Raw genomic sequence first — 27,877 nt, forward strand, 5'->3', positions numbered from 1 at the left:
CACAAGCGGGAAACACAACAGCCTCGGTCGGCATGACAACAGTAGTAGTAGCGAGCAGTAGAAGAGGTCAGGAGGAACAACATCTCTCGATGTTGCTGTCCTCGTCGTCGTTCTTCTTGTGAACATGGAACTGATAACTTTGTTTATACTCTTGAATAGCTCTTCTTCATGACGACAACCGGAAGTGTACCAGCACGATGGGGCGTGTAGCGCCACCTGTGGCTCGGGTGCACAATGTACCTCACACAATAGCTCGATTTCCTTGTGTGTATGTTGGATTGGATTTCTCTGGCACCCCTGCTGGGACCCTTAGCTCGATTACCGACAGTAGCTCGATTTGGATGTGCATGTAAACGCACTGAGTGTTGCATTACTGCCATCTACAGGTTTACCTTTGAGCGTGCACTGACAGTTCCATCATTCTGTCGCTAAACGAACAGCTGATCACACCGAGGTGCTCGCTGACCGCCGATATTTATTAGTTTGGTCCTGCATTTCCTTTCCTTCGCATATAACATTAACGTCTTTTCTTCTTGCTTTCCGTTACTGTAGTCGGTCTTTCACGTTTCATTCGCGTCCTCCATTTTCCTCTCCCGTTTCAAATTTGTATCCCACAATGCTTTGTGCGAACAGGGAAAGCTGACCACATGATTCATGACATAGTATCTTGTATTGGGTCATGGTGAAGCAGGAAAAAATAGCAGAGAATTTAGGGCCATGTGGCCCTAAATTCATTAATTGTTCTGTTTTTTAAAAATAAATAAAATAAAATTGGAAGTCTGTGATTCAAATTCAGTAGCTTTCGGTCCACTAAACAAAAATAATTGGATGTCAGGGAAAATTCTTTTTATGACCTCAACTTGAAAAATCTGAAAGGCAGTATATCTTTAAAAGAGCAGTGAAAAGTTTCTTCATAGTAAATAATAAATAATTAAATAATAATTCTTTTTCTTTTTATTCTATTTTTAGTACATTTATTTTATCAGCATTATTTTTATTTTTTGTCATTATCATGTTCTTTTCATCACATTATTTATTTGAATGTCTTACTAACTGTTTACTTAAGTGTAGTTTTTTATTATATGTATTTTATTATTAGGTATATGCATATTTTTTTTTCAACTCTTCCAGAGCCTGACTGAAAATCGTATTATGTGATGTAGGTCTTCTGAATAAAGATCAATATTATTGGAGCTACTGTCAGCTTGAACCATTCTGCCTTTTTTCCTTTTTCCTCTCGAATCAGCAGAGTTTCCCCCTTTATCAATGGATGTTTTTTGTTTTTCATACCATTCTGTGTGGACAATTTTGCATGAAATTCCCAGCAGATCAGTCGTTTCTGAAATACTCAAACCATCCCGTCTGGGACCAACAAACATACCAAGTCACTGAGATCACTTTTTCCTCCATTATCCAGTACCATCCAAAAGAGGATGGGTTTCCTTTTGAGACTGGTTCCTGTCAAGCTTTCATTATGATGTCATTTCAGGGGATTATTTCTTGCCATTGGTTTGCTTGTTCAGTTCAGTTGGTCGGATTCAATGCCCGAACTGATAATCACATCATCAGTTTTTCTCTGGCTAATCAGATACAAGGTACACCACCATTCTTGCTGTAGCAGTTGGGGGTTAGGCACCTTGCTCAAGGGCACTTAAGCCAGTCCTGCTGGTCCAGGGAATAGAACCAGCAACCTTTTGGTCCCAAAGCTGTTTCTCTAACCATTAGGCTATGGCTTCTCCATTTTTGTTTGCTTATATAAATCTATATCTGGATTTCTGTACAGAAGATAATGTTAAAACCACTACACAAATAATAATGAAATGAAATTTCGTTAAATTATTTTCAGATGTGGGCGGCACGGTGGTGTAGTGGTTAGCACTGTCGCCTCACAACAAGAAGGTTCTGGGTTCGAGCACAGTGGCCAACGAGGGCCTTTCTGTGTGGAGTTTGCATGTTCTCCCCGTGTCTGCGTGGGTTTCCTCCGGGTGCTCCGGTTTCCCCCACAGTCCAAAGATATGCAGGTTAGGTCAAATGGTGGCTTTAAATTGACCGTAGGTGTGAATGTGAGTGTGAATGGTTGTTTGTCTCTATGTGTCAGACCTGTGATGATCTGGTGACTTGTCCAGGGTGTACCCCGCCTCTTGCCCATAGTCAGCTGGGATAGGATCCAGCTTGCCTGTGACCCTGCACAGGATAAGCGGCTACAGATAATGGATGGATATTTTCAGACGTGTTTAGGGAGTAAAGAGCGAGAACTTCACAGCGTGGCAGTGAAGTGTGATGAGTCAGCAATACATGGGTGCTTCTAGGAAACAGTGGCTGTTTGAGTGGAATCCTGCCTGAGTGGCAGATCCCTGTCATGTGCTCATGTGCATTAGTCATGACCAGAGAATGCATTGTTTTTGTTTTTAAGACATGACAGTTGCAAACGCTCGTGCCTGCCCCTGACACAATGAATGAAGGCCTTAGAAATGTGACTTGAATCAGCTGCAGAGAACAAAACAACTCTGCACTCTCAATGGCAGCCTTTATGTCATGGATTACTCGCACCTGAGTTGGGCTGCATTGAGGAAAAGTACTTTCAAATGCTGTTTTAGGCTCGTCACATGGATGAGCAGACCAGATGTTTCCAGAACTTAAAATGTCAAATAGCAGCATGCTTGTAGTTTGACCAGAGTGAGAAGTTCATTTGGATCTTCCAATACTGTGAAATAACTAATATGAATGAACATAAATCACAAAAGCATGGGACAACTGGTAATATATATAGATATATATATTACAAATAATTTATACATATACTTTTATTTAGGTTTTTTTGTTTGTTTTTTGTAGAGGCATAATTCAAAACTACTATACTTTAAATAATGGATTTGTCATAATATACCATACTACACAACTACAGGTAGGAAGTAGCATACAGTGGATATAAAAAGTGTACACACCCTGTTAAAATGATGGGTTTTTCTGATGTAAAAAAAATGAGATCACGATAAATAATTTCAAAACTTTTCCCAACTTTAATGTGACCTATAACCTGTACAATTCAAATGAAAAACAAGCAAATCTGTTTGAAGGAAAATCATAAAAAATAAAAAACGTACAATAAGCTGGTTGCATAAGTGTGCACACCCTTAAACTAATACTTTGTTGAAGCACCTTTTGATTTAATTACAGCATTCAGTCTTTTTGGGTTCACAACTGCCATCAATTACAATGACTCTGATTCACCCCAAATAAAGTTCAGACATTTACTCAGTTGCATCCTCCAGCAAAAGCCAGGGTTCACAGAGAGCTTACAAAGCATCAAATTGTTGAAAGGTATCAGTCAGGAGAAGGGTACAAAAACATTTCCACTGCATTAGATATACCATGGAGCACAGTGAAGACAGTCATCAAGAAGTGGAGAAAATATGGGACAACAATGACATTACCGAGAACTGGACGTCCCTCCAAAATTGATGAAAAGACAAGAAGAAAACTGGTCAGGGAGGCTGCCAAGAGGCCTACAGCAACACTGAAGGAGCTGCAGGAATTTCTGGCAAGTACTGGTTGTGTACTACATTTGACAACAATCTCACGTATTCTCCATATGTCTGGACTATGAGGTAGGGTCAAAGAAAAACATCCAGGCCCAGCTAAATTTTGCAAAAACATACATCAACTCTCCCAAAAGCATGTGGGAAAATGTGTTATGGTCCGATGAAACCAAGGTTGAACTTTTTGGCCACAATTACAAAACATATGTTTGGTGCAAAAACAACACTGCGCATCACCAAAAGAACACCACACCCACGGTGAAGCATGGTGGTGGCAGCATCATGTTTTGGGGTTGTTTTTCTTCAGCTGGAACAGGGGCTTTAGTCGAGGTGGAGGGAATTATCAACAGTTCTAAATACCAGTCAATTTTGGCCCAAAACCTTCAGGTGTCTGCTAGAAAGCTGAAGATGAAGAGGAATTTCATCTTTCAGCACGACAATGACCCCAAAAAAGTTTTGGAATGGCCCAGCCAGAGCCCAGACCTAAATCCAATGGAAAATCTGTGGGGTGACCTGAAGAGGGCTGCGCACAAGAGACGCCCTCGCATTCTGACAGATTCGGAGCGCTTTTGCAAGGAAGAGTGGGCAAATATTGCGAAGTCTAGATGTGGCAGGCTGATAGACTCCGACCCAAAAAGACTGAATGCTGTAATTAAATCAAAAGCTGCTTCAACAAAGTCTTAGTTTAAGGGTGTGCACACTTATGCAACCAGATTATTGTACGTTTTTTATGTTTTATGTTTTTCCACCAAACAGATTTGTTTGTTTTTCAAATGAATTGTACAGGTTATAGGTCACATTAAAGTTGGGAAAAGTTTTGAAATTATTTATCGTGATCTCATTTTTTTTTTTGACATCAGAAAAACCTAGCATTTTAACGGGGTGTGTACACTTTTAATATCCACTGTATCTTTAGACATATTTTTAATTTTTTACAGACATTTTTTTCCTCCATAAGATGAAAGTTACAACTTATCGCAGAATCTTTTCTATAAGACAAATTCACGCTAAATAAATTCCAGTTTCTAGGATGACAGAAGACACATTTCTTTTTTTTTTTCAACAAAAAAAAGGATACATTTCTCCAAACAAAACTGCATAACTTGACATATAAACTTGGCAGTATAAAATGAAGTACAATTCACGCAAATGAAAAGAAAGCTATATGACATTTGAGTCCCTGTATCAGGAGTGAACACATTGCAAAACTGTCTACTGAATCTCACATTCACAGCCGATATCAGACCTCGATCCATGATGATAAAATCATAACATTTCCTTGGTTATGAACCTCTTTTAGGCCTGCAATTGGTCATACCTTGCAAATTTATCTACAAATATGAAGGAGATTTAAACTCCTCAGGAACTTCACTGTCCAGTTTACAGATGATTTTGTAAATGGCTTTTTTCCACGACGAGTCTGTATCTTTGCTGTGGGAAATGGCGTTATAAAATTCATGCAGGGTGATTTCAGCCACCTCCAAGAAGCGCTCAGGCACCTGTCAATCAAAGAAAGATGACAGAAGGTCATAGTGGTAATGGTATAAACTGAAATGAAAGGATTCTCATTTTTCAGGGAAACAACATCTCATCTCATCTCATCTCATTATCTCTAGCCGCTTTATCCTGTTCTACAGGGTCGCAGGCAAGCTGGAGCCTATCCCAGCTGAGCTGACTACGGGCGAAAGGCGGGGTACACCCTGGACAAGTCGCCAGGTCATCACAGGGCTGACACATAGACACAGACAACCATTCACACTCACATTCACACCTACGGTCAATTTAGAGTCACCAGTTAACCTAACCTGCATGTCTTTGGACTGTGGGGGAAACCGGAGCACCCAGAGGAAACCCACGCAGACACGGGGAGAACATGCAAACTCCACACAGAAAGGCCCTCGCCGGCCACGGGGCTCGAACCCGGACCTTCTTGCTGTGAGGCGACAGCGCTAACCACTACACCACCGTGCCGCCCACGGGAAACAACATGTGAACTCATAATATTCACACAAGAGCAGGACAGGGTTGAAGTATTCGTGTCGAAATGAATGCTTGCCCTCAGTCTTTGATGTAACACCATGATGGCATGAAGAGAATGGCAATGGACAAGTATGATCTCCCTTTCGCGTAACCTATTCATTAGCACAGTACTCTGAACTACTACTGTAGATCTTGTCTTTTTGTGCAATATTTAATGTGCTCGCTTCAAAACAGTGCGCCCCTTTTTTTTTTTTTTACATGCAGCCTTTACTCTCAGCATGTTTCAAACAAATACAGCGTCAGAACCATTAGCTGAGTGGCACTGACTGATGCTTTGATTTTCATTTCGAAATTAACTGTTTGTGAAAAAAAGAAATCAGAACTCAGGCCTTTATGGAGTTTAAACCTTTTGGTGCACACATAATTCAGTGCAATCAGGCATTTAGTGGGAAGAAGCACGATCTATCTAGTGTCATTTTTTCCCATAGAATGGCTAAGCAAGCTGCTGATGGTTCACATGGGCTGTTTTCTTTCTCCAAGTACAAAAGCAAGCCCTGGGAAAGGAATGTCTTATGCCCAAGGTAAAGACAACTGTCTCCACTCGTTCCCATCAGCCGGCCCTTCATCCTCAGAATCTGCGGCGTCTTTCTCAGCGTTCCGCATCAGTAGCAATCCCAGCCTCACTCAGGCATGGCCAGTTCCTAATCCTGAGTTGTTTTAGCAGGATTCTGTGGCTTCCTCTTCCCACAGCAGGCTAAAGCGGTGCTGCGCTCTTGGATAACAGCTGCCAAAGGTGCAGTATGACACATGGGTCACACCACGGACAGAGGCTCTACGTGATTATCTGCTGACAGGATCAGTGCACAGCTTTATTTCATGTACAGTATGTATCATACTCAAGGGAAGAAACAGGAAGTCACGGAGCAGTTAAGTAAGAAATAAAACATTTGGGGAAATGCTGTTATTCGGAAAATGATGAAGTGGTGTGATGCGTCCTGACGCAAAGCAGAGTTACCGCGTGTCCTGAAGTGTTTTATTCCTCTTATACTACAGTAACTTAACAACTCTAATGATTTTTATTCATTAAAAAATGTAGTTCCTGTTATCACTTACATAATATCAGCTATAAATAATCATTCCGTCATCAGCCTCATGCTTTCTCTCTGTTGAAGTCAAATAAATCAAAATAAAGCAGGAAAAAACATACTGGGGTGGGTTTCCCAAAAGCCTCTTAACACTAAGAACATCTTAACTGGAAGAGAGTGTGTTCATTGTGCTGCTCGCGCTACCATTTAACGATGATCTTTGTGCTACGATGCTTTTGGGAAACGGCACTGAGCATTACAAAGCACCGGAGACTCCATCCATAACCGTTAAATAAACAATCGCCTAACAATAAACTTCACCGTATAACCAATGATACGGTTTTCTTTGTTAAATAACAACAACATTTTTAATTCTCTCCTTACTAGTCTTAGCTCATGTGAAACATCAGCTATACAAGCCCCTGTGATTAGCTGTTACTATAGAAACGATAACATATTAGAACAAATTCGGTAAAATAAACTCAGGATTTGCCTGGCAACTGGTAATATTGTCAGAGCTGCGGTTATAGAAAATTAATCATCACCTTCTGGCCAATCAGAATCAAGGATTTGACAGTGCTGTGGTAGAACAGATGTTATTCTATCCACATTCACTGGATATGAGCAATCGTGCGCTCTGATTGGCTACTCTACTAGTAGGATATCAGTTCATATACCGTGAGTAGGGAAAAACAAAATGGTGGACCGTGTTGCTGAACCAACCAAGGATGAAATACAAACTGTACTCGAAAATAAAACCACAAAAATTATCACGTATTTAAAACAAACAGAAATAGCTAAAAGAATATATATTTTTTGTTTGTTTGTTTGTTTGTTTGTCATCCCCCCCATATCTCCCGTTCCACACTCCAGCTCAGTCGGTGGCAGTAATGCACCTTTAAGTTGGTTTGCCAACCACCAAAAAATCCTAAAGAAGACGAAGAAAACCCCCCCAAAAAAGCAACAAAATATGGAATGAAAGTTTTTGATGGTAAGAACATATCTTTTTTATTTTTGAAGAATTATTATTATTATAGCATTTTTCACAAATTGCTACTGTCATTTTGCCGGTTTGTTTACATTCTAAGCAAAAATGATTTTGTCGGATGTTTTGTATAAAATTTTTATTTACTAAATTTGCAAAAAATAAAAATGCCCTGTTTCTCAAAATCCAGTGAATGTGGATAGAATAAAACAGTTATTCCACTCAATCTCGTCGTACATGGCTTATAGTCAACTCGGCACTACGCACCTCATCAGCTATTGGCTCATGTACGACTCGATTTCATGGAATAACTGTTAAATAGTTATCTTTTTTTTTTTAAATCACACACTCTCAGATCTTATTTATTCTCAATTTCTTATTTATTTTATTATTTCTTTCAAATTTTACTGTTTTGTTTTGTACAATAATGATGAAAACTTTGAAACTACGAAATAACACGTAGTAAATCTGCTGTTATAGAAAATTAATCAACACCTTCTGGCCAGTCAGAATCAAGGATTTGACAGTGCTGTGGTAGAACAGATGTTATTCTGTCCACAGTCACTGGATATGAGCAATCGCGAGCTCTGATTGGCTACTCTACTAGTAGGATATCAGCTCATATACCGTGAGTAGAGAAAAACAAAATGGCGGAGCGTGTTGCTGAACCAACCAAGGACGAGAAACTTGTCATAAGCCTTTAGATCAAAATAGCTTCAAAATAATCAGGAAACAAATTGAATAAGGCGTGTCCATGTTGTAACCGATACTGTAAATCTTGGTCATTTGAGCATGTGTGAAAGGAACCCTACCTGGAAATCGTTGGCTTTGTTGTAGTGCATGTTAAGAGCACGGAAGACTTCAGAGTCTCTGGTAACAGACATGTCATTCACATCACTCACTCCATCCAGGATGGCCTGGCGTGCAAACTTCTCCATCTGAATGTAGTAGAACTCTCGGAAGTTACTGAACCACTTGATTAGCTGGGAAGTGATACAGCGATTAAACTGAAAATAGATGAGAAAAACAAAAAAGAAACATTTTAATGAAATATATTGCCTCTGAGATGTGTAAAAACTAATAAATTTTCCATTCTGAAGCATTCATTTAAAAACGTTAGAGATAAATGTTCAGAAAGACAGTATCGTTAAGTAATAACGTATTCAGATAAAGATATGAAGGCCGTCTGGGTTCTGCAGAAACAAAAGCAAGTGAGAGCCAGAGTCTCCATGTGAACTGTGGCACATTTTCAAAGACGCTTAGAACAACCTACAAACCCACTTCCTTATAAGACGACTCGGTGGCTCAGAGAGCTGATGCAGGTTTAAAGGGTGACCACACCAAAGTTTCATTTTTATTTTTTTATTTATTTATTTGACTACTGATGTTCTGTACTACACTATTTTTAGATATGTAAGTCATTTTCTATTTTATTATTTAGAAACCATCTTCACTTTACAAGAACATAATACACTTATAGTACTGCTGTACATTCTGTATCTAGATTTATATAAAATATGAAACAGTGGATAAATATATACTGTCCCCTCTTAAAGTATTGGAACAACAAGGCCAATTCTATTGTTTTTGCTACACCGATCAGCCATAATATTATGACCACTGACAGGTAAAGTGAATTACATTGATTACCTCATTACAATGGCACCTGTCAAGGGGTGGGATATATTAGTATTAGGCAGCAAGATAATAGTCAGTTCTCGAAGTTGATGTGCTGGAAGCAGGAAAAATGGGCAAGTGTAAGGATCTGAGTGACTTTGACAAGGGCCACATTGTGATGGCTAGATGGCTGGGTCTGAGCATCTCCAAAATGGCACATCTTGTAGGGTGTTCCTGGTATGCAGTGGTTCGTACCTACCAAAAGTGGTCCACGGAAGGACAACCGGTGAACTGACGACAGGGTCACAAGTGGCCAATTGATTCATATGGGGCACGAAGGCTAGCCCATATGGTCCAATCCCACAGAAGAGCTACTGTAGCACAAACTGCTGAAAAAGTTAATGCTGGCTAAAACAGAAAGGTGTCAGCATTAACTTTTTCAACAGTTTGTGCTACAGTTGCTCTTCTGTGGGATTGGACCATATGGGCTAGCCTTCGTGCCCCATATGAATCAATAAGCCTTGGCCACTTGTGACCCTGTCGTCAGTTCACCGGTTGTCCTTCCGTGGACCACTTTTGGTAGGTACTAACCACTGCATACCAGGAACACCCTACAATATGTGCCATTTTGGCATTGTAGTCGAGTCATTAAACCTCAAGTCCGAGTCCAGTCTCGAGTCCCCAGTGTTCAAGTCAAAGTCATTAAAACATTTTTAGGGTCGAGTCCGAGACCAAGACTCCAACCGCACCATGTGACGGTGGCTGTTTCAGCGCCATTAACATTAGTTTGTTCCTGAACATGACGTATGAACAGGTGAATGTGCTTCTCTTTGTCAGGGAGTGTGAAGTATTCTGTCAGAGATGGTTGGGAGACGGATGTAAGCGCAGAAAGTGTGTTTAATCATACAAGTGGAGACGGTAAACAATCCAGAATGGCAGGCAAATCATAAAACAGTGAAACAGGCAATAGGTCGAGCGAGGCACAAACAGGTTATCGTAGACTCGGCAGAATCAAAGACGAGAAACAGGAAATCAGGAAACCAAACAAGGAAATAAGGCTCAGTAACGTGTCAGCAACACAACTCAATACTTCGCAAAGTAAGTGTGTTTTCACAGTTTTTATATCGGCGCGCTGATTGCACCTAAATCCTGTGCAGGTACGAGTCGTTTACGGCGCATGAACGAGAGTCCACTTAGCACGTGCGCTGTCCGGGGCATGCCCGAGAGTCTATCTGATGCACGCGCCAAGGAGCATCGGTGTGACACTCTTGCACGAAATTAGTACAAAAATTTATGTAGATATAAATATCTTATGCCAAATTATTATAGCATGTTACAAAAAATAAGGAAAAAATACGAGTCTGTGTCTCCAATTTATGAGTTCGAATGCAGTTAATGCACGAGTCTGAGTCATCAGTGCTCAAGTCAAGTCAAGTCACGAGTCTTTAAAATTAGGGCACGAGTCGGACTCGAGTACTACAAGCCTGCCATTTGAGAGATGCTCAGACCCAGTCATCCAGCCATCACAATTTGGCTCTTGTCAAAGTTGCTCAGATCCTTACGCTTGCCCATTTTTCCTGATCCAACACATCAACTTCAAGAACTGGGTGCTCTCTTGCTGCCTAATACTAATATATCCCACCCCTTGAGAGGTGCCATTGTAACAACATAGTCAGTGTTATTCACTGCACCTCTCAGTGGTCATATTGTAAGCCCCCTTAGATGAGCTTTAATGCTCTTGGGGCAAACTCTGACCCCAAATATGTTTAAATTTAAAAAAAAAAATGTTATGGCTGATCAGTGTATACACTGAAGACATTTGGGTTTGGCATCAAAAGATGCTTTTCAGCTTTCATTTGCTGATATTTACATGCAGATATGTTAAACAACTTAAAACATAGCACCTTTTGTTTAAACACGCCCATTTTTCAAGTGATCAGAAATATTGGAACGTGTAACTGACAGTTGTGTTTTGTTGCCCAGGCGTGCCCTGTTAGATTGATTGTTTAAAAAATTAATAGTTCTTGGTTTGAGCCCGGGTGGCACGGTGGTGTAGTGGTTAGCGCTGTCGCCTCACAGCAGGAAGGTCTGGGTTCGAGCCCCGAAAACACTGGGAACACTCAATCTTAACATTAGCCTTGTTATTTTATCTGGTCATCCAAAAGGAGAAAGAAAAAAAGTGGAGCAAAAATGCCCAAGGGCTGAGCTGCCATCAAAGATGTTTCTTCCCTTTCTGTACACCATGTGAGAACGTGACTGTGGAAAAGTCCAGAAGGAAGCCTCGCTTTCAGTGGGTGTAGATGATAGGAATGAAATCAGACACTGGGATTAACTTTGTCTTTGTTCACTTTGAATTCTCACAGAAGGGTCAGCCCTGGTCCAGGAGGAGACTCTGTCCAGGCTCACCTCACTAACTCCTGGAGAGCAGGAGGGCAGGGGAACATTTCCATCAGTCCTAGCAGGAAGTGCTCGAGGGGTAGAAGGAGCCAAACCAGACAGGATATTGTGTGTCAGCCTGCTTTAAAAACTTTACTTTCAGTACCTAGTATTCCTAACACTGATGTGTAATAGGTAAGGGATAAAACACAAAGGGGTGTGCTGTTACAGGAAAATAATCGACGATTGGGTGGTGAGATGCACCCTGGCACAAAGGTGAAGGCTCTTACCAATTTGCCAACGATTACATATTTTTAGCATTTTTTAAATTAAAAATGACACATTTTATATATACACATGGTGGTGTAAGTGGTTTGCAAGGTCGCCTCACAGCAAGAAGGTTCTGGGTTCGAGCCCAGCGGCCGGCGAGGGCCTTTCTGCGTGGAGTTTGCATGTTCTCCCCGTGTTTGTGTGGGTTTCCTCCGGGTGCTCCGGTTTCCCCCACAGTCCAAAGACATGCGGTTAGGCTAATATGGGACGGCCTTGGGCTGAGGTGCCCTTGAGCGAGACACCTAACTCCCAACTGCTCCCCGGGCGCTGTTAGCATGGCTGCCCACTGCTCTGGGTATGTGTGTGTGCTCATTGCTCACATGTGTGTGCATGTGTGTGTTCACTGCTTCGGATGGGTTAAATGCAGAGAGGAATTTCACAAGTGTGTGATGAATAAAGTTGTGCTTTCTTTCTTTCTGTGTGTGTGTGTGTATATATATATATATATATGAGAGGGCGGCACGGTGGTGTAGTGGTTAGCGCTGTCGCCTCACAGCAAGAAGGTCCAGGTTTGAGCCCCGTGGCCGGCGAGGGCCTTTCTGTGCGGAGTTTGCATGTTCTCCCCATGTCCGCGTGGGTTTCCTCCGGGTGCTCCGGTTTCCCCCACAGTCCAAAGACATGCAGGTTAGGTTAACTGGTGACTCTAAATTGACCGTAGGTGTGAATGTGAGTGTGAATGGTTGTCTGTGTCTATGTGTCAGCCCTGTGATGACCTGGCGACTTGTCCAGGGTGTACCCCGCCTTTCGCCCGTAGTCAGCTGGGATAGGCTCCAGCTTGCCTGCGACCCTGTAGAACAGGATAAAGCGGCTAGAGATAATGAGATGAGATGATATATATATATATATATATATATATATATATACGGGCGGCACGGTGGTGTAGTGGTTAGCGCTGTCGCCTCACAGCAAGAAGGTCCTGGGTTCGAGCCCCGGGGCCGGCGAGGGCCTTTCTGTGTGGAGTTTGCATGTTCTCCCCGTGTCCGCGTGGGTTTCCTCCGGGTGCTCCGGTTTCCCCCACAGTCCAAAGACATGCAGGTTAGGTTAACTGGTGACTCTAAATTGACCGTAGGTGTGAATGTGAGTGTGAATGGTTGTCTGTGTCTATGTGTCAGCCCTGCGATGACCTGGCGACTTGTCCAGGGTGTACCCCGCCTTTCGCCCGTAGTCAGCTGGGATAGGCTCCAGCTTGCCTGCGACCCTGTAGAAGGATAAAGCGGCTAGAGATAATGAGATGAGATGAGATATATATATACACTCACTGGCCACTTTAATAGGAACTTATCCTTGATTCTAAGATTCTTGTTCTTGGCTGCATGAGTGGAACCCAATGCGGTCTTCTGTTTTCTGTTGCATGTCGAGATGCTTTTCTGCTCACCACGGTTGTAAAGAGTGATTATATGAGTTACTATATCCTTCCTGGCAGCTCAAACCAATCTGTCCATTTTCCTCCAATCGCTCTTATCAACAAGGTCAAGGCCGGATTAACTATATGGGCCTGCGGCACAGTGCCCAGGGGCACCAACCACTCACAGCCAGTGGGGGGGCACCACATGACAGAAAGTTTAAAAATATTTTGCGTGAATGTTTGTACACTTAAAATGGTTATACACTTGACACTGTTAAATAGTCATAGCTCATTATGAACACTAATTTCATAAGAACAACAACAATACCGTAATCATAATTCTGAGCAAGAGTGGCCTATGTGACCATTAACCCCCCTTTGCTCAACCTGTCAGTTGAGCCAGTCCACCTACGGTGAAATGTATCAATTTTTTAAAAACCGCAGTAGAAATGAAAAATGGACAGACATCAATTGAGTGGTTGTGCGAAGAGAAAATTTAAAAAAGAGAAAGACTCCAGGCGTGTAGCTGCAATTAAAAATGTTCCAGTGTTAGATCGTTTTTTTATAAAAACATCGACAACTGCTGTCACTACCAGCGCTGAAGCCGAAGCTGGTGAAATCAGCGATGCTAGTGAGGGAGATGGCCCTGCTAGCACTAGCCGGGGAGATGCTACAACCACAGCCAGTGTTAGCCGAGGGGTCGGCGACGACGAGGATCCCCTTGAGGAAGATGGGAGCGAGGGAGACCTGTACTGGATGTTATTTGAATTTATATTTCGAATTGAGACATTTGAATATGTTGCCTAGATCGATGCTATTTTAATTGATACACATTTTGAATTGACACATTTGAATATGCTGTATTGTATATAGATGGATGCTGTTTAAATTGCTGATGCTGTTTGAATTGATACACGTTTTGAATTGAGACATTTGAATATGGATAGAATAGAGTATGGATGCTTTGAAGGTTTTTATTGAGACATACAAATATATGCTGCTCATTTTTGAATAAGACATTTCAATATGCCTACATGCATATCGTTGGTTGTTTTCAGTGAATTTGATGGGCTGATGTAGCCTACTTAATACATTTTCAATGAGGAAGAATGACCTTGTTTATGTGTACTGTTGTTTATGTATATGCTACTATTTTTGACAGCAAAGGGCAAGGCTTGTGAGTGTGTGCAGGAGGTTACTGAACGCGTGCGCGCAGGGTGGTGGGGCACTTGAGGTATAGTGCCCAGGGGCACCGCATTGGCTTAATACGGCACTGACAAGGTGTTTGTTTCCACCCACAGAACTGTCCCTCACTCACTCACGCAATGTTTTTTTGCTTTTTGCACCACTCTGTGTAAACTCTACAGACTGTCGTGTGTGAAAACCCCAGGAGATCAGCAGTTTATGAAATACTCAAACCAATCCATTTGGCTCAAACCAACGCCCATGCCAAAGTAAAAGAAAGTCACACTTTGAGATCACAATTTTTCCCGTTCTGATGTTTGAAGTGAACATTAATTAACTGAAGCTCTGCATAATTTGATGCATTATGCTGCTGTCAAGGGATCAGCTGATGAGATAACTGCATAAAACAGGTGGATGGGTATACCTAATAAAGTGGCTAGTGAGTGTATATTGATCAGTTTATAATTGCATTTAATGTTGTAGAACATCAGTGAAACAAGTTAGTTCCTGTTACCACATACCGTACGTTCTAGTATAAAATGGAAGTGATGCATCTTACCACCCCGTCTTTTTTCCTTTCTTGTGAATTTAAAGGAAAACTCCAGGTTTGTTTGTTTGTTTGTTTGTTTGTTTGTTTGTTTGTTTGTTTGTTAACTGGGCCCTATTTTCCCATCTCTTTGGGTCTCTTTGGGTCATTGTTTTACCTTTCTCTTCTTCCTGTCTCTGCTGAAGCAGCCCATTCAGTGCCTGTAGTCGATTATCACACAGGGGCTGTTTTCTGATGTTTCTAAAAGGAGAGGTCATGCAGAATTTGTGGAAAAGGTCTATTTCGAAAGTAATGCCTGAATATTTAGCTGATTATGACAATATGAATGAGCATCTGACAACATGGAAAGTATCCCTTTTGTAAACATCAGAAAACAGCCTCCGTGCGATAATCGACCAGAGGCGTTGAATGGGGTGCTGCGTCAGAGACCGCAAGAAGAGAAAGATAAAACGATGACTGCAGAAACATTCCATCCATTATCTGTAGCCGCTTATCTTGTGCAGGGTTGCGAGCAGGCTGGAGCCTATCCCAGCTGACTATGGGCGAGAGGCGGGGTTCACCCTGGACAAGTCACCAGATCATTGCAGGGCTGACAGACAGAGACAAACAACCATTCACACTCTCATTCACACCTACGGTCAATTCAGAGCCACCAATTAGCCTGACCTGCGTGTCTTTGGACTGTGGGGGTAACCGGAGCACCCCATGCAGACACGGGGAGAACATGCAAACTCTGCACAGAAAGGCCCTCGCTGGCCACTGGGCTCGAACCCAGAACCTTTTTGCTGTGAGAGGACATAACCACTACACCACCATGCCGCCCTTGCAGAAACATTTGTTTTCTACAATTTCTTTACAGACATTGAGGTAAAGAAGGTCAGGTGAATCTCTAGAGAGTGAATAACATTATTAGCCTGTCAGTGGTGAAAACAAGACGTTTACTCTGATGCAGATTATTGTCTCATAGAATTACATTGCATAGACATTTTGTTCGAACTAAATGTTGAATCGATTTCAAGTGTTTTAGTCCTTAGTAAATATTTGGACCCAAAGAGATGGGAAAATAGGGCCCAGGTTTTAAAAAATCCCAAAATTTTTCTTTAATAAAACAAAACAATTGAACCTGTAATCTTACCAAGAAACCAGAAAGGGCAAACTCCTCCATCCTGAAGACTCTCCTTTAGCAGAAACCTTTCTTTGTTAAATTTTTTTTAACTGTTTATTATTTGTTTTAGCTTAAGTACAGCATCTGCCATACAAGTCTCTGTGAATTAGCTGTTACTATACAAGCAATAATGCATTATAACAAGCACATTAATATAACCCTGTGATTATCCCCCGCCCAAATGAAGTTTGGTGGGAGATTTATGGCCCTTTTCCACTACCCTTTCTCAGCTCACTTCAGCTCACTTCAGCCCGACACGGCTCGCGTTTCGACTACCAAAAACCAGCACGACTCAGCTCTCTTCAGCCCTGCTTAGCCCCTAAAACTCGCACCGTTTTGGAGTGGGGCTGAAGCAAGCCAAAGCGAGCCGAGTGAGGCTGGGGGCGTGAGCAGACACTCCCCTGTGCACTGATTGGTGAGGAGGAGTGTCCTCACATGCCCACACACGCCCCGCGAGCGCGCTGGGATCTGTAAACACCGTAAACCCGGAAGAAGAAGAATTACGAATTACGAGAATTTCTGAAGCCTTATGCGCCTCGCCTCATCTATACGCTCTTGCCAGTATCTGTCCGCGTTGTCGGTGACAACAAGCCACAGCACCAAGACCAGCAACACTAACGACTCCATGTCCTCCATGTTTAATGTTTACTATTCGGGTCGTTAGACTACCGCTTAAAAGCTCACTGATGTCACTGTTTGCGCTGCTTAACGACATCACCTGACGTCCACCCACTTTCGCTAACTCCACCCAATGTGTCCACCCACTTCCAGCCAGCACGGTTCAGTGCGGTTGTAGTCGAAATGCAACTCCAACAGCCCCGCTCAGCTCGACTCAGCACGGCACGGCTCAGCCCAACTCAGCCGCGTTTGTAGTGGAAAAGCGGCAATAGAAACAGGTTCCGTCCAGCCGTCCGTCCATCTTTAAAACTACTGAATATATCTTCATAAAACTTTGTATACATATCAAGCAACATGTGAACTGGTGCCTTTTGCTATTTTGGATTTTTGGCAAAAAGTATTTTTCAAATTTTTACATAAAAAATTTATTTTGACTGAATTTCTAAGAGCAAAGTTCGTTTCCAGAGCATATATCCAAAACTATTCATGATACGGATTTGAAACTTGGTATACATGTTAACAAGGTGATGTAGATGTGCCTTTTCATCCTGAGAAATTTGAGAAATTTTAATTTTTCATGTTTCCATGGAAACAATTTCAGACTTAGTCTCTCAGGTTCGTTTTAAGGGTAGGTTTTGTTTCCGGAGCAGATCTTGAAAACTATGAGTGTGATGGTCTTGAAAGTTGGTATATGTGTTGATTAAGTAATGTATATGTGCCTTTTTATACTAAGAAATGTAAGGAATTTTCATTTTTAGCTCACCTGGACCAAAGGTCCGGTGGGTTTATGCCATGGGCTGCTGAGGTCAGTGTAAAGAGGTAGGGTTGGTTTCCTGCAGCAGGACTTGAAAAATGTGACAAATAATATCTTGAAACTTGGTACACTCAAAAAAATAACTTGCTCAGTGAACGTAATAAAATCATGGAAAGTATTTCCACCCAAGTAAAATGCGTTAACTTAGCCAGAAACAATTTTGTTGAGTGACCTAAATGTCAACCGTTACATGTTAGACTTAGATTCATGTAACAGACACCCATGTTGGTTTTTTGAGTGTATATAGTTGGTATATAGGACGGGGAATATAGATGACTCTGTCTTCTTGTTTGCCTTGCTGCGTATCTACTGTCAGAGCTGCTGTTATAAAATATTTAAATAATATTGGCTGGCTTTGAGTGGTCTATCAGATATATTCCATTCAGCTAACATGATAGTGAACGAGACAAAGACGAGTATCATGGTATACCATGAAAAAAAGCCAGTGAATATTATTATTATTATTATTATACATACACACTCTCTTTTCCAGTTTGTCGATGTCTGTTGGCCTGTTTTTCTCTTGTAAATATGCGTGAAGAATATCTAATGAAGTTTTGGTAGCGTTTCGGGTGTTCAACGCATCTTTCTTTTTCTTGGCGAACAAAGAAATGCTTCAAGAAAACTTTCTCATTGAACATTCGCATCAGCTCCAACGTGTAACGTCATGTTGTCTTGACAACCATGCAATATCGTAGGATAAGCGATATGCTAACAATACTGCATGCTATAAAACCAAATGAATGAAACCTGCTAGAAGGGAATAGAACACGTGTTTTTATTCCATCGAAAAAGTGTCCTGTATATATAATAATGATCAACACCTTATAACAGCACCAGTCAGAATTGTGATCTAGTATAATATGATTTAACATAATACAGTAAGACAGATGGTTCTGTGTGTATGATCTACTTTACAGTTTGCTGTGATTTGTAGAAATGTCAGTATTAAACTTTGGCCACAACAATTTTATTCCCCAAGACAATTCTGTTTTGGTAAACTAAGGACATATGCATGTTTTCATTCATTCATTCTACTATTCAGCAGAGGTACGTTCGAGTAGCTGTGATCCCTGGTTAAGTTTTTCAGAAAATAATAGCAATTAAAAATAAATTAAACTGATAGTTTTTGAGTAAATATTCATGTTTTCTGTGTTCTTAAGACAAAGAATAGATAGTCGTCTTCGTCTTCTTCTTCTTCTTCTTTCGGCTGTTCCTGTTAGGGTACACCACAGCGGATAATGTCCCTCCATCTCCTCTCCATCTCCTCCTGTCCTCCGTATCTTTTTCTGTATCACCAACCGTCCTCATGTCCTCCTTCACCACATCCATAAACCTCATCTTTGGTCTTCCTCTTTTCCTTCTCCCTGGCAACTCTATCTCCAGCATCCTTTTCCCAATATACCCTGGATCTCTCCTCTGTACGTGTCCAAATCATCTCAATCTCGCCTCTCTCACTTTGTCTCCAAGCCGTCCTACATGTCCTGTCCCTCTAATATACTCATTTCTCATCCTGTCCAACTTTGTCACTCCCAATAAAAATCTCAACATCTTCAACTCCGCTCCCTCCAGTTCAGCCTCCTGTCTTTTTGTCAGTGCCCCGGTCTTTAAACCGTACAGCATCGCTGCTCTTACTACTGTCTTGTCCACTTTCCCTTTCACTCTTGCTGGTACCCTTCTGTCACAAATCACTCCTGACATCCTTCTCTCCTCCATCCATTCCAACCTGCTTGCACTCTCTTCTCCACTTCTCTTCTGCACTCACCATTACTTTGTACAGTTGACCCCAGATATTTGAACTCATCTGCTTTGACCATCTCTAGTCCTTGTACGGTAGCTGGACCATTCCACTGTCCTCAGACAAAGAACAGATAGTGAGAGATAATAAATCCGTCTGAATAAGTGCTGTTTTTGTCTATTCGGATGACTTTTGAGCCTCAGGACATGTTACACACTCACAGGATGTGCAGTCAGTATACACAGGTTGTTGTTGTAAGGCCTAAACTCCTCGTCTCTGTGTGCGGTTCAGCAGTGCTCTATTGTTGCCTATTGACAGTTCACTGCTGTGTAGCATTTAGGGGTTAACTCTGAATAGAGAAGGCTGCAAACTTGTCTCCTTTCTCCTTTTGTCTCCTTTTGCTGACTTGAGGAACTTTTTTTAAAAACTGTGTTAAAGATAAACCATCGGTCCCTGTTGCTTAAAGTCCTAAAATCTCAATGAGAAATTATGCCAGTGGTTTATTCTTTTGTCATGGTCATGCACTAAATAAGAGTTATATGTTTCTGGATTGGACATAGTTTAAACTCCCTGGTAAATTACATCTGTATAAACAAATTGATTTAAAGGTTTCAGTTACAAGGAAGACAGTGGACTTGACAAAAAAATACAAGATATTTTGAATTGTGTGCAGTTAAATATATGTTATTTACCAGCTGGGAGGACCGTATCATGAAATACCAGGACCAAGGTCTTGAAAATAATGAGCGAGGCCCTCTGGGCTGAGGTCAGTATTCAAGGCCGAGGTCACGGTATTTCACCATACGGACCGACCTTAAGCTGGTAAATAATATATTTATTTTTTTCTTTACCAAATTCTAACAGAAAACAAGAGCATCCGAAAGGGAAAACCGAGCCGAGCTGCCATTTTGAATCCTCATTCACTGCTGTAATGCAAATGGCTTCCTCCTCGGTATACAAGTGCACTTCCATGGCAGGAAAAAAACTACAATTTGCCGCCTATGTAGTCCCCTATTTATACAAAATTGAGTCACTCAAGATTCAGCCATGTTTTTGCTCAGCGTTAGCAACAGTTACAGGTTTTTAGCTTTCTCCTGAAATGTTTTCTTTTATTTCTTCTTCCTCAGGGTAGTAAAACTCGCTTTAGCTGTGAACACTGTCATTATCACTATCCATGATGTAAAATTAATGCTATTCTCCTGAGAAATGCTGGCAAAAATTTATAAGATTTTTGATACTTTTATAAATAAATCTTTTACAAAAAAGATTTTTTGACAAAAAATGCTACTATGTTTGTTGTTGTTGTTATGAATGAACGAGTCGCCAGAGGCTGTAACTGGGGTCCGTATCGTAGGATACGGACCCACTCGCCAGCCAATCAGAGCACAGGATTTGATGGAAACCGGACCATGAAAAAAAGAATTAACAGTTATTCCACGAAATTGAATCGTACATGAGCTGATAGCCGACGAGGCACGTAGTGCCGAGTCGGCTATCAGCCATGTACGACAAGATTGAGCGGAATAACTGTTTTATTATATTCACATTCACTGGATTTTGAGAAACAGAGCATTTTTATTTTTATTTTTTGCAAATTCGATGAATAAAAACTTTATACAAAACGTCTGACAAAATCATTTCCACTTAGACTGCAAACAAACCAGCGAGATGAAACGAACAGTTTGTGAAAAATGCGATAATAATAATTCTTCAAAAATTATATATACCATCAAATAATTTTATTCCATATTTGTTTGCTTTTTTGTATTTTTTGTTTTCGAGTAGAGTTTTTATTTCATCTTTGGTGCGTTCAGCAACATGCTCCGCCATTTTGTTTTTCTCTACTCACGGTATATGAGCTGTAGTAGTAGAGTAGCCAATCGGAGCGCGCGATTGCTCATATCCAGTGAATGTGGATAGAATAATTAATAACATACCTTGACATCAGGAAAAAAGGTCTTCAGGATGTTTGAACTTGGGTAGCGTGTGTAGAAGAACATCAGCTTGGCTTTCTTCAAATGGTTAGGCGTTAGCCCCTCTTGGATGTAGTAAAGTTAAGGACGATACGTTTGTTAGAAATGGAAAGCACTTCTATACTGTACGGAAAAATGTTAAATACAACATGGTAATCTTTCAATCACAAAGCTTCCCTGACTTCTCTGGTATTAAATTTACTGGCGCTATCGCGGAATTCATCGTGCTCATATAATGCATATAAAGCGATTCTATACAGAGTCCTATTTAACTCCTTGGGCTTCATCTTGACGAGTGGTTTTCCAGTGCAGTCCAAATTAAATCTATTTCCACAGCTCTACACTAACCATAGACTCAATTAACACCTAACAGCACGTGCTAATTGGAAAAATAGCTCAACAAATCAGATTAGGGATTTCAATTAGAGACTTCCTCAGAAGCCTCTTAGTTTCATATTCGTCAATAGTAATTGATTTGTTGGGAAAACACTAGGAAACAAATGCGATTTGGAGATGAGGATCCCACTGCCTTGCATCTGAGCATCACTTTTTAAAATTTCTCGCGAATAATACAGCGACTCGTGCATTAGGTGATAGGTTCTTATCCACTGGAAGGTCATATTGGGGCATACATCTATTAGTAAGCAGTGCCTTTGAAACAGGGATACTGAAATAAAAGATGAATAAAAGGCCAATATCCTGTAGCACAGTTCAGAAGAAAACTACAGCATATGCTGCAAGAGACTTGAGAATGCAGGATCTAACCGAGCATCCTAAACAAACATAATAGTGACACAAGAGAGATTCACCACTATCAAAAGATTCACCTGGACTCACTGAGGTGGTGGGTGAGAGGAGGATGTTAGCCAAGCTGACCTCAATCATGGATAACCCCTCTCACCCCCTACATGAGGCTGTGGGGGCTTTAAGCAGCTCTTTTAGTAGTAGACTGCTACACCCACGGTGTAAGAAGGAGAGGTACCACAGGTCATTCATACCTGCTGCTGTCAGACTGTATAACACCCACAACTTGTAACGTAGCACCAATAACCTGTTTGTCGTTTAATTTGCACTACTTCATCACTACTACCTCTGCCATCTCTCATCGATGCAATTATTATGTGCAATAATATAGGCCCTAAACTATTTTTATGCATACTTATATATATATATATATATATATATATATATATATATATATATATATATATATATATATATATATATAATTTATGTATATATGTGTGTATATATACAGAGTCTACCTGTAATGTGCAATTTTTCCGAGCCTCTCAATAAGGCAATTTGTCTATACTTTTTCACGGTAGATAATGCAAATAGCCCTCTGTATTTAATCCTTCATTTGTCTAACTTTTATTTCAGTTTTATTTGTTATCTGTTTGACATTTTCTTGCTACTGTAACACGTGAATTTCCCCAATGTGGGATGAATAAAGTGAATCTAATCTAATCTAATCTAAAACCATTCTTGTGTGCAGATTAATGATGGCCAAAGGCCAAGGTGTGTACATACAGTATATAAATGCGCACATGTATAGTGTATATACATATATTCTGAGTGTTGGGGTTGAACCTAATGATAGCAAAGCTTCCTTTTCACCAAAAAAAAAAAAAGTGAACTCTGTGGGTCATTCCGATCACATGGAGAGTACAGAAACATATTCTGCACCTTTTCAAGTCGAGGGTGGGGGGAAAATCAAGAGAATTTCCTGAGCAGAAACTGCAGCTTTTTCTGCCTTTGAAAATTGGCTTTTGTTCCTGACAATACTTATCAAAGCCTTGTATTCCTTTTTATTTGTCTTTTTCTGGACTTACAGTCATTACTGGGCCCAGATTAAAGAAGATGCTACAATTTTCTTTGGGGTTACTGAGATCAAAGGAAATATTCTCCTTGAAGTCTGGGTTAGTGGACCTGCTCAGTGCAGCACTCAATTCAACGAGTCATTGTTCACCACGGTAGGGCTACCGGAGCAGGTAGTTTGTTCTGCTGCTTCTCTCTGTTCCGTCTACAGCACTACATTGCAAATAACAGTAAATTACAGAGATGCAAGGTGGCTCAGAAAGCAGTTCAATAAATCGCACAAATACTTGTATGAATATTCAAGAGTATGCGTTATGAAAAGCAAACACCGTGGGTAACGCTGAGTTTTTAGATTAGAGTGATTTTTGGTTAGGTTAGATTAGTTTGGATTGGATTAGAGACCTTTATTATTTTGATAAAACAAAATTGAGTTCTCCTAGGCCTCGGGGTTACACATTACAGAAAGTGAATCATCATCATCTCCCTCGTCTAGCACTGTTGCCAGGTCGGGGTCCATGTGGACCCGATTGATCCACGTCATATTAATTGGAGCATAGTTTTTACACCCTTCCTGCCACAACCCTCCCATTTCTGGGCTTGGGAAACAACCATTCACGCCTATGGTCAATTTAGACCCACCAATTAGCCTAACCTGCATGTCTTTGGACTGTGAGGGAAACCAGAGCACCCGGAGGAAACCCACGCAGACACGTGGAGAACATGCAAACTCTATACAGAAAGGCCCCTGTCAACCACTGGGCTCAAACCCAGGACCTTCTTGCTGTGAGGTGACAGTGCTAACCACTACAAAACCCTGCCGCCCATTATAGAAAGCAAATGTTTATGTTAATATGTTATACTCCAAAATAGTGACAATACCTGTATCTGTTTAGTGCTCCAAATATCTGTATCTGTATTCGGAATTACATTTCTCTGGTGGTAATGCTTTATTGCTGTCAGGATGCGAGAATTTGATCACTCAGGAGGAAAATTTATTACAGACGTCCCCCTGATAAACTAATCCAATCCGGATAGGGGTTCTGTTCACAGAAACACTGGGGGAAAAACCCAAAGGTAGAAAATGCCAGCACTGCCAAGATTGCCTTTAAAGTCCGTCTATTACTAAACGCCCACTAAGAGCTAACAATGAATGAACGAATGAATGAATGAATGCTGTTCATGTTAATGAACATGATCTTTGTTTGTTTGTTGCGTTTCATATCTGAATGCTTGCTCAAAATAATAGTGCACTTTCTATCCGTGTTATCCATCCATTATCTGTAACCGCTTATCCTGTGCAGGGCAAGCTGGAGCCTATCCCCAGTGACTATGGGCGAGAGGCGGGATACACCCTGGACAAGTCGCCAGGTCATCACAGGGCTGACACATAGAAACAAACAACCATTCACACTCACATTCACACCTACGGTCAATTTAGAGTCACCAGTTAACCTAACCTGCATGCCTTTGGACTGTGGGGGAAACCGGAGCACCCGGAGGAAACCCACGCAGACACAGGGAGAACATGCAAACTCCGCACAGAAAGGCCCCCGTCGGCCACTGGGCTCGAACCCAGAACCTTCTTGCTGTGAGGCAACAGTGCTAACTACGTATCAGTTTAGAACATATCTTCTTTTTTTCCAAATAATATATTTGTAGGCGGCACGGTGGTGTAGTGGTTAGCGCTGTCGCCTCACAGCAAGAAGGTCCTGGGTTCGAGCCCCAGGGCCAGCGAGGGCCTTTCTGTGCGGAGTTTGCATGTTCTCCCCGTGTCCGCGTGGGTTTCCTCCGGGTGCTCCGGTTTCCCCCACAGTCCAAAGACATGCAGGTTAGGTTAACTGGTGACTCTAAATTGACCGTAGGTGTGAATGTGAGTGTGAATGGTTGTCTGTGTCTATGTGTCAGCCCTGTGATGACCTGGCGACTTGTCCAGGGTGTACCCCGCCTTTCGCCCGTAGTCAGCTGGGATAGGCTCCAGCTTGCCTGCGACCCTGTAGAAGGATAAAGCGGCTAGAGATAATGAGATGAGATGAGATATATTTGTATTTGGTTACATTGCCATGAGATAAATCATAAACACTGTAATAATTACACACAAACCGTGCTGTGCCCTGAACTTTAAAAGGATATATTGAGTGACATGAAGGTGCTCCTCTCTGCCATACTCTGCAGTTCTCCACACTCCATCTTGACATGTGGGAGGCAAAGGCCATCTACTGCCATTTGGCCGAGCGCCCCAGGACGATGGAGTTGCCCGAGGTGACCAGAGTTTACCTTCGACCTCATAGCAATGTTTTCCCAAGGAAGAGCCACTGGTTCTGTCGATGATCTGTCCAAAGACGGAGGAAGGCAAGAGATCCCGGCAAAATTGGCATGAGGTCCATACTTGAGGAGATGCTCCAAGATTTGGCTGTCATGCAGAGGAGTGCTGTGACTGAACTGGAATGGAGATTGGTGCAGTGGATAGGGCCTCTTTATTGAATGGCTTACTGAACCCAAAGGGTTTAATGGAGGTTTTCGGACCACTAGAGACAAGGCTTCTGTCTGATGTTCTGGGCTGTGAGAAGGTGTGCTTTCATAGCACTCTACAGGCCTTGGTTTTGTGGCATTCTCTAAATCAGAAGACTCACTAACACATGCTTGGTGGTCTCGTTTCTCTATACCTGTGTACTCTGGACTCTGGCACAGGCGTAACTGGGGTGATTGGTTCTCGAGGATCAAGGAGAGTTTTCTGAACACCATATCAACACTTTCACTTATAGCCCTGGAGAGCTCACATTTCAGCATTTCCTGGAGGTTCTTTTGATATTTCTGCGAGTTCAAACAACCATCATCTAGTTTTATGCTATCTTTGTGCTCAAGAGCACTGTTGTCATCAGAATTCATGCTCACATCAAGTTCATAGCTGTCTTGGTGTTCCCCTTTCTCTTCACTTTCTGAGCTGCTGTGATCATACATCTGTAGGAACTTCTCCTGGAGTTGATGTAAGATCCGTTGCATGCTCTGGAGTTGTTTTCGAAGCTTGCGACACTCTTCATCTCTGCTTATATTAGCATCAAGGTTTGTGGATGAAATTCCAACATGATTTCGCTCCTGGTGCTGAGGAAGCTTCTGTTTGCGTTTGTTCTCTTTATACACTTCTCTGCCATAGCTGCTGACTTCACTCTCAGCGTTCTCTCTTTCTGCATGTGACTTGTCACTTGGTGAGCTCGCCATGCCTCGTATGATGTTCTCCACCCTGGCTCGTTTGGCCTGGACGTGCTCGCTCAGTGGACATTCAGGTTCAGCGCTTATTCCACTGGAAGTATGAGCAGGATACGCTGATTCCAGCTGGCTGTCCTTGGAAGACATGTTACTCCAGTCGTCCTGAGCAGTCTCGCTCATTGTAGGTCTTGATTCAACCATGCTGGAGCCAGCAGTGGAGGTCACTGGGATGTAAAGTTGGTTGTTGTTAAGAATGGAACGTTTATTGTGGATGGTTTTACGTAAGAGATGGGTGATGAGCGGTGCGTTGTGGTAGGAGGAGAGAGGCTCCTCGTACATGTCTCGGCGAAAGCACTGGAGCATTAGATCTGCTTTGTTGTCCTCCACGCAGACCTCGTTAGGCTTATGAATGCTTTGGTCTGGTGGCGTCAGATTCATGTTTAATACAACTGTATTATTTTCTGTTGCACTTTGACTTGATGTAACTTCACAATAAATCAGAGTGCTATAGTGACTTCAAATATTAATTTGGTGTACCTAAGGGAAAAAATAAAAGAAGAAATACTTAATATTGTAGAATAGGGTAAAACTAAATAACATAAAATTAATATTTGACTCAAACATAACATTTTCTTTTCTTTCTTTCGACAAATCTAAGCACAGTAAAAGCAATCCAACCTTTTTTGATTAATGTACAGTATAACTGTATTATAGCTGATATTTAATCCTACTTAAGCAGATTGTCGGGGGTGTTTTATGTAAAATGAGGGTGAAAAATCTAGAAAAATATATTTATGTCATATATCATTGCTGTTCTTTGTGTGTTCTTTGTGTTTAATGGATAATTTTGTAATAATTCCATAAACATATAATCGTTGTAATATGGCATAATATCATCCATAGTAAATATTGTGGATTGATTCTGTCTTGTACCAAACTTTAAAAAAATGAGTGAAAGATTTATCGTGCTGTTAACATTTGGAAAGTGATCATGAGATGAAACAATGTGGAATGAGGACAAGGAAAAAGAAACGTGCTGGAATAAACCAATTTTTAGGGGGAAAAGGTTAATTCTAATAATAAAATATTTTCTTTATAAAACAATATTTTTTCCAGCTGAATTTAAAATTAATCAACTTGGTTGAATCACTGTTTATGTCAGATTGATGTATGATGAGCGATGCACAAAGAAAAGCTACCTGAAAACGATCTGTAAAGGAATAGGGAACATCCGTGAGGAACGCAGAAAATGGTACAGAAATAGAATATACACATCTATGTCTAATTACAAAAGAAAATTTGTAAGTCTATATTTCCAGAAGGTCCTTAATGATCAAAACTGGTTAGGGTCCTGTTTTGAAGATAAGCTAACACAGAAATGTCATGTGTAACTCATTTGTAATGTAAATATTACGCAACACTTTATGCAAACGTTTTTATAAAGTAACATATTCGTTTTCTATTGAAAGCCTATTTTAATTTGATTTATTTCTATATGAAAGAAGCATCTGCATCTCCTGCAGTGACGATAACAATGCTGCGGCTCTGCAAATTC

General features: G+C 41.3%; 1 protein-coding gene across 1 annotated transcript; it reads right to left on the reverse strand.

Annotated features, from left to right (window-relative positions):
* Window positions 1-4,630: 4,630 nt before the first annotated feature.
* prox2 (prospero homeobox 2) lies at window positions 4,631-26,855 on the reverse strand. Its single transcript, XM_060933161.1, has 4 exons — window positions 25,249-26,855; window positions 21,262-21,369; window positions 8,402-8,596; window positions 4,631-5,038 (listed from the first exon to the last, which is right to left on the reverse strand). The coding sequence occupies exons 1-4, from the start codon at window positions 26,758-26,760 to the stop codon at window positions 4,871-4,873; spliced, it is 1,983 nt and encodes a 660-aa protein (XP_060789144.1). The 5' UTR covers window positions 26,761-26,855; the 3' UTR covers window positions 4,631-4,870.
* Between the last annotated feature and the right edge of the window lie 1,022 nt (window positions 26,856-27,877).

Source organism: Neoarius graeffei, chromosome 11, assembly GCF_027579695.1.
Source record: "Neoarius graeffei isolate fNeoGra1 chromosome 11, fNeoGra1.pri, whole genome shotgun sequence".
NCBI classification, from domain to species: Eukaryota; Metazoa; Chordata; class Actinopteri; order Siluriformes; family Ariidae; genus Neoarius; species Neoarius graeffei.